This window comes from Pteropus vampyrus, unplaced genomic scaffold (assembly GCF_000151845.1).
Source record: "Pteropus vampyrus isolate Shadow unplaced genomic scaffold, Pvam_2.0 Scaffold40, whole genome shotgun sequence".
NCBI lineage: Eukaryota > Metazoa > Chordata > Mammalia > Chiroptera > Pteropodidae > Pteropus > Pteropus vampyrus.
The window spans coordinates 3,922,196-3,932,829 of NW_011888821.1; the positions used below are offsets into that span (position 1 = coordinate 3,922,196).

The 10,634-nt window shown below is 44.8% G+C and overlaps 1 protein-coding gene across 1 annotated transcript; it reads left to right on the forward strand.

Moving 5' to 3' along the window:
- The first annotated feature begins 5,137 nt into the window (after positions 1–5,137).
- On the forward strand, positions 5,138–9,914 carry LOC111738560 (MHC class II transactivator-like). The gene is made up of 3 exons (XM_023529615.1): positions 5,138–5,272; positions 7,475–7,818; positions 9,866–9,914. The coding sequence occupies exons 2-3, from the start codon at positions 7,536–7,538 to the stop codon at positions 9,886–9,888; spliced, it is 306 nt and encodes a 101-aa protein (XP_023385383.1). The 5' UTR covers positions 5,138–5,272; positions 7,475–7,535; the 3' UTR covers positions 9,889–9,914.
- The last annotated feature ends 720 nt before the right edge of the window (positions 9,915–10,634 follow it).

Here is a 10,634-nt window from a genome sequence, read left to right on the forward strand (position 1 = left end):
ACTTAGAGTTCTAGTCTCATATTTTTTCCCTTCTCAAAGTAGAGGCTTATCTTATTTGGTTTTTCCACCTGTTAAGATAGCTTCAAGATATTTCAGATTTAGCTTTAACTAATCGGACTCTAAGTTCCATGAGGAATTGTGGTCTTTTTTGTTCATTGTTCTGTTTTCAGTACCTAATATAGTGCTACACTTGGGTTCATGAATGAATTTGTTGGATGCCTACTATGTGGCAGGCCATGTGTACATGGTTTATGCTAACTTAAATAATTTAGCCCTTAAAACAGCCCTGCAAGGTTACAATCATTAACACATTTCAGAGATAAAGAAATAAAGGCATTAAAGCACAGAGAAGTAGAAGGACATGCTCACGCTCATACATGGTAGAACAGGGATTCAAATCCATATACCCTAACTACAAACCAGCCACTTTCTCTTATCCCACATCTCCCTTTCAGTTAGCATGGGCCAGATGTGTATCAGTGCAGAGTTATGACACTGCAGTTGACTTATAATTTTATAGTTGCTAGAGGGAATAGTTATATTAGTATACACGCATTCCATCGAGCTAAAGAGTGTGTGTCTCTAAAGTCAGGTCTTATGGCTAGGAAGGAAAACAATTCCCTTCCTAGTGCAAACAGTACGAACTTATACCTTTGTGTAATTTGAGGCCCTTTAGGGGAAGCAGGCACCAAGATAGAGCTGGGGTACAAGATATTTATAGAGGATAATGTCTCTAAAAGATAAAGGGGAGAGAAAACAGAAATAAGCAGACAGATATAACACTTGTCAAAAGAGGGGAAGACAAGAGGATTGTACAGGAAGAGCCTTAGGCTGTGGTTCAGTGCCGAGAAGGCTTGGTCAGATCACCAGGAAGCCTAGGAACACAGATCACCCATGGAAGAGTCTCACGCTGCCCAGAAATAGCAAGTCCTTGTGTCACTGCCATGCTTAGTCATTGCCCAGGGACTGCCTAGGAAGCACCTGGCATGAATTTACAAGCTGAGGCAGAGCCCAGAGACATCCATAGCTGGAAGCTGACTGCACACCCTTTGGCAGGTTTTCTCTTGGAGACAGCTGAGTGACACATCTCCATGACTGCCACAGCCTTGATAGTTTGCAAAGGACTTGTATCACCCTAGCTCCGTGACTAAGGCAAATTAAGCTTGTGACCCTGTAGGCTTTGACTGCAGACACACTCTGCTTGAATCCTGCCAATTATTGGCTGGGTGACCTTGAGCAGGACACTTGATGTCTCTGAGCCTCAGGTTCCTGTGATTTCCAAACTCCTTTTGTAAGAAGAATCACACAGACCTGGTTTTGAATCTTCTTCAAGCTTCATTATATCTTGGTGATAATAAGGGTACCCCCTTATAGGCTGGTATAGAGATTTCTCAGTTGAAGTAGATGAGGCATGGTGCCTGCCGGAAGTAGTGCCATTGCTGTGATAGGAACAGTGCTCATCATGGTTGAGCTGTGGAGCGGGTGGAGGTGATGGTGATCGTGAAGACAGTAGTGATGACAGTCGATAGAAGTGGAATGAGTGGTGGAGAAGGTAAAAATGACAGAGATGGCAGGAAAGATGATGTTGAAGGTGATGGAGGTGATGGCGATCGTGGAAGTAGAGTGAAGAGGAGAATGATAGAGGCGGCGGAGGGGGAGTGGATGGTGGTGACGATGGAGTTGTGGGGAGATGGGATGGTGATGACGGTGGTGGCAGAGGGGGGTGGCGAAGCCGACTCCAGCACCCCACTTGGCCCGGGTCTCCTGACTCCCACTTCTGGCCCATATGAGTCTCAGCAAGTTGTGTCCTCATCCCGCGTAGACTACATACTGCTCCCACCCGCCCTCCCCATTATTTCTACAGTCACAAGCCAGGAATGAACTCCACGTGCCTTGCGGGAAAACCCAAGAATCAAAGGGAGCAGTCCACTTCCCTGAGCGGTGATCAAGGTGACTCAGGCTGAGACACAGCAGCCCATTTGCCCTGGTCTGTGGGCAGACACACGGCAGCCACAAGGACCAGCCCTGCCAGGCCCACGGAGCCCGTGGACCCAGGAAGTTGATCTTCCTGTCCTCAGGAGGAAGCAGCTAGGCCCTCTTCTTCTTTTGAAAACCCACAGCTTGGAATTTTTTCCCAGGTTCCTGCTCTGGTTCTGTGACTTCATGTCTCTGGGCCACATCTGTTAATGGATATGGTTAATGCCTACCTCATGGTGCCATCGATAATAGTATGGAAAGCACCTAAACTCCCTACTACTCTCAAGAAATGTATTTTAATACATCATCATGATCATCATTGATCTCCAAACCAGAGGAGCAGGTGATAGAGAGAAGGCGATTGCCTCTCACTCAGCAGGTAGGTGACCTCAGGAACTACCTGAGCCCTGACCTTGATCTGGGGGCCTGGAGCATGTGACCCGGCTGCACTGCCTCCTCTCTGCAGACCCCTCAACACCCTCTTCTTCTCCTGTGTCCAGTCTCAGACCACAAGTTTTTCATCCCCAAGACCAGACCATAGGTCTCAATTTGTGACAGAGCCATGTCAACGTTCACTAAATCAGAGTGTCCCAAAGTGTGGCTCCTTCATCACCCTGCTGGGAACCAGATAGCTGGAGAGGAAGTGTTCACCTATAGGCTTTAAATAACAATGGGTTACATGGCAAGAAAGAGGGTCCCCTTTCAATTCTTTGTCATCATCACCGTTATCATTGTATTAGGTCACACCATAAGAAATGGCTGTTTTTGTAGATTAAAACAGACAAATAGCAATTTCATATGACTCAGCCTAATAGGATATTTTAGACATACAAGAAGTTATAAAGAATAAGAATACGAATAACTGTGTAATCTCAACTCTTCTATGAGCTAAAACATTAAAGTTGTTTTGAAGTCCCCTGTGAATTTTTCCCTGATGCTGTTTCACCTCTCCCACTTTCTTACCCCCTTTGCTCTAGAAATACCCCGTCTCCTGAAATGACAGCTGATAGTTTTCATGCACGTCCTCTCCTCATCTGTACTCTATCTCTAGATAATTCTTTGCAGACTACAGTTGGCTTTTTGTTACATTTTTGAGCTTGGTATGTTAATATATGTAGCCCTAGATCACGTATTTTAATGATTATGTGAGATTTCATCATGGGAATATACTGCAACTTGTTACTTTCTACTTTTGAAGGATATTTAAGTTGTTTCTAGGTTCTTGGGGCGATTATTTTATGGTCAGTGAAATGACTATATTCTTTTATTGGTTTTTGTTTATGTGTTACATTTCAACGTTCAATAGTGAAATTCAGTAATTCTGATTCCGTAATTGTAAAACCTTGCTTTACACATTATTTTCATGTTGACAAAGTCAACAGCCACACAAAACATCACAAGGGCTTAATTGACTCTATGCGTAGTAACATCATATAGGAGGGAGCTAATCAAATCACACACATTCAAAGATGAAATTACAGATGTGCACAGTGTATTTGTCACTGTTCATAAATATTACAAATACCTTCCTCTCTGAGACAGGCATTCTTAAGCCTTAGATACAATACATAGACATTTACTATTAGCATAAAAACCATCCAACTTTATAACAGTAATCAAACAATTTCAAGAAACATAGATTATAACCAGAATCGGGAATGAAACTCAAACCTTCTAACATCTTGCTCTGTTCCCAGTAGTTGCCATTCATGAGGCAGGTTTAATTTGATCATTTTCCTGTTTTGGGATTGTTAAACAGAAACCATTTAAAGATGCTATCCTTCAATACATAAAAAGGTGAACAGCACTTTTCTCTAAAGTGATCAGTTTTCTTGTGTGTTATTGCAGATAGCCCTAACACTGCATAACTTGTAATGATTCTGGAAGGAATTACAGGTGTGTCATCATGAATGACCAATGCCACAAAAGGAATGGAGATTGTACTGACAGCTGAGCTCATGAGAATGCCTGTAACTGAATTCAGAGCCCTAAGTAACTTGTTTTACAGGTCTCTTCTTAGAAATATAACACTGTTAAGGATTTAGCAGCCTCTGGATTTACTTAGCTGTAACACCATACTATTATGAAACAGACAGAGAAAAAGCTGTAAAGACTCAACCATGAAACTTTTAAGACTTGAGTTATATTCCAATGTGTAATTGATTTGACTTCATTTTAACCACCATTAAATTCCTTTACTTCAAGTGGGTCCATTATGTTTAATTCACGAAAGCCACACATACTCCAGAGTGTTTATAAAAGACATTTATATCTGTTCTTGTGTTAATTTATAGTTCTTATTTTTTACCATCACAAATAACCCTGCTTCGTGTGTCATATGCACATGGGTAGGAATTTTCTTGGAGTATATTCCGAGCAGTGGAAATGCTAGGTTGTATACTTCTCACATCTTCATAGGCATAGTCAAATTGTTACCCTGCGTGATCACACCATTCTATATGATCTCTAGGAAAGTAGGAAAAGTTCTCATTTTTCTATATCCTTACCGGTAGCTTCAAATTTTTTTGCTAGTTTGCCGAAGCAGACATCTTCAGCTTAGTGCTAGCCTATCTTTGATACCTCTGTAACACTGGCTAACCACACTTTGTCACAAAGAGAAATTAGACCTCAGACTGAAAAATTTCCACAACCAGAAGACTCTAAACTTTTGTATTATCATTTTACTTTCTCTGTATTTGTTAGAGTAGCCTACTATTCTTGGGCATGTGATATGATTTTCCTTTTATGATAAATTAAGCCAGATGAAAGTGAAATATCCGGTAACCGATAGTACAGGTCACACGTGATTGTGAGAAATAAAATCATGCAAGGGGACCTGAGTGACTGTCGATGGGAGAAATGCTCCCCTCGAGACTAATCACAGGGGCATGTCGTGGAAACTGCGATCAGTGGGCTCTGCAGCCGGGTGACAGGTCCCTGAACACAGCACCATTTCAGGACTGAAAGGAAATTTAGAGATAGTGCAATCTGACTCACTTGTTTCACAGGTGATGAAATTGTGGTTCAGAGAGAGGAAATGTATTCCTTGTGGTGGCACAGTGAGTCAGTGGCTGAGGAAAGGCTGGCATTCAGAGTTTTCTGACTAAACTCATGACTGGGTAGAGGCTGGATTGGTAGGAAAGAAAAAAGTAGCGTTACAAGTGACTAGGAGATCTTACTCTAGTTCCTGTTTCTGTCCATCCAGTGTTTGCTCTTTCATTACCCATGATCCCTTGGATTCTTGCGGATGGATTCTCAAGGCCTGGTCCTCTCCTCTCTTTCAAGTGCCTCAGAGGTGAGATACTTAAGAAACAAGTTCCTAATCTGTCCAAGCAACTGACCCCTGTCAGCTTCTCCATCCATAGCTATGGCTGAAGATTATATACCACCTATTTCACCTACTAAAATTCTCTTTTGGTTCCTTCTTTCCTAACTCCTAAGTTTTAAGCTCCTCGAATCTCTTTTTCTCTCAGGGCTAATTGATGGGCATTACCTCCTTGTCCAAGAAACCACATAGTCCTCTAACTGCTGAGAAAAGAAATCTCAGAAAGAAAGAGAGAGTAAAAAGGGGCGAAAGTTTCCTCTTCCCCTCTAGCTGCAGCAAAGCAGCTACTGTTCTGCGTCACAGTTAGTTCCGATAAAGTTGAGAATATGAGCATATTTTCCTTTACATTCTTTATGTCTTTTTCATTTATGGTTATAGTCACTGCTTTCAAAATCCTCTACTAATTTCAATATCTGGGTCATCTTGAAGTCAGTGTCCATTGATTGTTTTTTCTTTTGTGAATGGGTCTGTTTTTCCTGTTTCTTCAAAATAGTCAAGTAATTTTGGATGTGTGCTGTATGTCATGAACGATCGGTTATAAATACTCCAGATTCTGTTTGTTGTTGATTCAGCGGGCTCATAACTTGGCTGGCATCAAATGCAAAGTCTCCTACCTCCTCCCCATGCCCATAGTAGGTGGCAACTCACATCCCAGTTCCATTGCTTTAGCCTTAGCTGAGCTGTCTGGACACTGACCATAAATGCGTACAGGGTTCATTGGTCAGCCAGATATTTGGCAGTTTATACACAAAATCTGGAGCAACTTCTCTCTGTCTCACTTCTTTCTAGATTTCTATTCCTACTTTCCAGCAGCTATTGTTACCCCAAATTACGTCCTCTGGTCGTTTAGGGCAGCAACACTTGAAACATTTTAACGGCGTTTTAGTAGAGGGCATGGCAGTGATTGAGATGAGCCTTCGGGCTAAACTCCTGAGCTGGGACTTCACCAGTGGTTCTTATCTCCCTTCCTAGTACCTGCTTCCTCTGGTCACTCTCCAGTGCCTTCAGGTAGTTGGTCTTTTGCTTTTTTTTTTAAAATATTTTTTCCAGAGTTTATAGTTTTTATTTATGGTTGAGTTGGTCAGATAGGAGCCACTCAGCCGTACTGGAAGTGACAATTCTTATTTGTCTCATTTAAATGAACAATGCAAATGGTCCCATCTAAGAGATGGTAAAGCTGAGGCCAGGAGAGGAAACAAGGTCATGGGCGTGTTTCAGAATGGGCAGATAATCAGCTATGATAAAGATTAAAAAAAAAAAAAATCGAGTTGGGGATTTTTTGAGTGAAATCGTAAAACAGACTGGCTCCTGTGTAAAACCTCTATTTTGTGCATTAGTAAATTGGGGATAATATTAGTAAATAGTCAGTGTTCATTGAGTGCTTACTAGGTCTAATGCTAAGCCCCTTAAAGGCATCATCATCTTTTAATCTTCAAGACAACTCGGTGAGATCGTATCACTTTTATTAGGAAATTTTGCAGAAGTGAGACTGAAGTTTAGTGAGGTTAAGCCCAAGATGACAGAATTGTTTGCATTAACCAATAATAATAATAATGGCAATAAAAATGGCTCATATTTATTGAACTATTGTCATATTGTGGATAATGTGAGGTGTTCTGTATACATTATGTCACTTAACCCCCCAATAACTCTAGGAGGTAAGTACCATTATTCCTACTCTATCCAACTCTCTGAGGCAAATACTGTTGTCATCACTCTGTCTTTTCAGATGGAAGAATGGAGGCTAGAAGAGGCTGAGTAACTTGCCTAAGATCGCACAATTAGCAAGGGGCAGATCTGGGATTTGGACCCAGGCAGATTAGCTACAAACTCAATTGCTTAACCTCTATGTTCTAATTGCCTTCTTGTCACGATAAAACATCTGAAAAATCCCGTCACCTTAATGTCCTCGAGAGGGTCAGGTTCCCTTCCTCTTGGTAAATACTGGCTTAGATCAAGTGGAATCCATAAGGCTGTAGGCTGCTCTGACACATGCACACAGATGGTACCTGAGAATATCTGTGAGGTCAGCCCAAGAACCCACTTCCAACCATTCACCAGACGCCCCAGCCTACAATGCAAATGAAGAAATCTTCCTAAGCAGGAATAAACTGCAATAAACTGCAGTGGTTCCCTCATCCTGTTTTTCACTTCATGTTTTGGATGCTGCAGGCTGGGTGAGCAGAGATTCCAGGCTCTGGCCTGGACATCTGCAGTGCCTCCGAGTGCCACCATGAACCACTTCCAGACCATCCTGACTCGGGTCCAGATGCTGCTCTCCAGCCATCAGCCAAGCCAGGTGCAGGCCCTCCTGGACCACCTGCTGGAGGAAGAGCTTCTCTCCAGGGAGTACCACTGCGCTCTGCTCCACGAGCCAGATGCTGAGGCTCTGGCCAGGAAGATCTCCTTGACCCTGCTGCAGAAAGAAGACCCAGACTTGGCCCTCTTGGAATGGGCCTGGAGTGGGCTGCAGGCCCCGGCAGCCGAGAGGGACCCCAGCTACAAGGATTGTGGTGGTGAGTTGGCATTCCCTTTGCTCTAAGAGCTCTAACTGGCCGCAGGCAGCTCAAGGATTTTCCCCTCCTCTCTGAAAGAAAGTCTATGTGGTCATCCCCATTCCAAAACGAGAAAGCGGACCTGGACAGGAATCAGGGCCTTTGGCGGAGCTGGCAGGGGTAGCAAGTGCTTGGAGAACTCAGTCTGTGTTGCTGGGTGTGCTGGAGGCATACAGCATACTTCCCACTCTGCTTAAGAGGAAACCCTCCTGGATGCACACAGCCAAATGCCCACTTGGCTTACTCTGTGAGCCGCCTTGATGTGTCAGGCACTGTAGTGGGCACTGAAGGGGTGGGGCACAGATGGACAGATCAGCTCTTGCACGCAAGGGGCTCACGGTCTAGTGGAGAAGACGGATCCAGGCACAATCAGTGTGGTTCGGTGATGGAGAAATGAGATGCCACAGATAAGAGGGGCCAGAAAGCAGGGCAGCAGACGATGATGCTGTGTGTGCTTATGTGTGCATGTGCGCGGGTGTGTATGTGCATTTAAGTGTGCACGTGCATGTGCGTGTGTGCATGCATTTGCATGTGTGTTCATTTGTGTTGCGGAGAGAGACAGAAACCAAAGGACAAAGGAGAGAGAGAAAGGAAGGGAGGGACAGAAGAGAAAGAGACAGACAGGAGAGAAGGAGGGAGGGGGAGGAAGGAAGAGAGAATGGGGAGGAGGAGAAAAAGAGAGAGAAAGCGCAGGGGGCGGGAGGGAGGAAGCAAGAGAGACAGGAAATAGGAACCAATTCAGAGGGAGAGCCTGTCTTATTTTTAAACAGTATTAGTAGCGTTTGATCTGAAATCAGAAAGAAAACAAGCCTACACCGTGCTGTTTTACTCACAGCCCTGGCTCCTTAATCATCTCATTAGATCTTCTTTCCCAAGTCCAAAGAGGTCCTCTTTGTTTCAGACAACCTTCTTCCCAAAGACACATGTTTGTTCTGTCTCCTTCTCAACACAAATCTATGCTTTTCTAATTTTACGACTTGGTGTCATAAATCCCTAGCCCTTCTTGGTCCCTTTATGTTTTTCGGAGTAAATTGAAATTTGAGATAATAACAGTGATTCATATTTCTTGAGTACTTACCATGTACCAGGTATATCCTAAGCCTTTTGAGGATCTCCATCCTTATCTTACACATAAGGAAGAAAACAGACTGCCCAGAAGTGACACAACCCTGGGTGCCCAGGTGGGAGGTGGTGGAGGCAAGATCTGAAGACAAACAAGCTTCTATACTCAGCCTGGCCTTGAGGGGTGAAATGCTTTTGATGGTCTTGACTCTGCACCAGGGCGATGTTGATATTTCTCCACCTCTTCTGCCAAGACACAAGTTTGCATGGCGTGGGCTCTCCTGTGCTTAACTTCTCACTGAGGTGGTCTCCTGGACACATCTTTTACTTGCCCACTCCTAACAGACCCCTGGGGGAACGGGCATCTTTACCATCTGAATGATCTCCTGGACTTCTTAACGGAAGCGCCCACAGCCCGTGTGGTTTCAGTGGGGGTGCAGAGGCCAACCTGGGGCGGGGATTCAAAGCCTTCTCTCCTTGACACATACTCCCCTGCAAGCTGCACGCTCCTTCAGATACCTCTGCCCCTCCCTCCTTCTCTCTCTGGTTCCTGTTATTTAAGTGTGTTTCCTCCCTGGGGGTTTAATATTTTTATTTCTGATGCCACGTGACTCTAGAAAGGGAACCGGGCTTCGGGAAGCTAGAAAGTTAAATCTCTTTCTTTCTTGCTCTTTCCTTTGCCAGCTCCTCTCCAGGGCTGAAGGCTTCACCCAGGACTAGGCAGGTGTGCTGCTGTGGTGCAGGTAGGGAGGGGGCAGCCTTCAGAGTGAATGCAGGAAAACGAGGAGAGAATGGCATGGTTTATAAAGGAATGGCACCGACTTTAGTTTTACTGGGGCCGCAAAAAAAGGAAATCAAGTGAAGTTTTTGTAACTCCACAGCCCGATAACGATTTTCGCGCCCCCTCTGCTCTCACCTCTGCTCTGGTACCCAACGTCCCTCACAGGAAAAGCGAAAGCCAGACAATGACTCAGAAGGCCCTTCACGATCTGGCTGTCATCACCGCTCTGCTCTCTCTCATCCCCGACTTCTGCCGTGCTCCCATTCTAGTCCCGCTGGTTCCCTGCTGTTCCTGGGACAGGCTTAGCACACTCCACCAGGACCTCTGCAGCTGCTGTTCCCTCCGCCCAGAACACTCCTCCGGATGTCCTCTCAGGATGTCCTCTCGGCCAGCTGCCTCAAGTCCTTCAGCTCTTTGCTCAGGTGTCACCTTCTCACTGAGTCCTACCCTGACCACCCCATTGAGAACTGCAGTTTCCCCTCCACACCTTGAGCTCTGTCCCTAGACTGACATTTCCACCTTCTAAACATTTTACTTTGGTATATTTGTTGTTTATTGTCCGAGTTTCCCACGAAGTTCCACGTGGGCAGGGATCTAAGTTTTGGGCATAGATGCATCCCAGCTGTCTAGCATGCTGCCTAGCACAGGACAGGTGTGCAATATGCATTTGTTAAATGCTGGATAGATGGACAGGTGGATAGAGAGATGGATGGGTGAGTGGGTGAACTGGGTAGATGGATGGGTGGAGAGGTGATGGGTAGAGGGGTGGGTAGGTGGATGGGTGATGGATAGATGGGTGGGTGGATAGGTGATGGGTAGAGGGGTGGGTAGGTGGTTGGGTGATGGATAGATGGGTGGGTAGGTGGATGGGTGATGGGTAGATGGGTGGGTGGATAGGTGATGGGTAGAGGGGTGGGTAGGTGGATGGGTGATG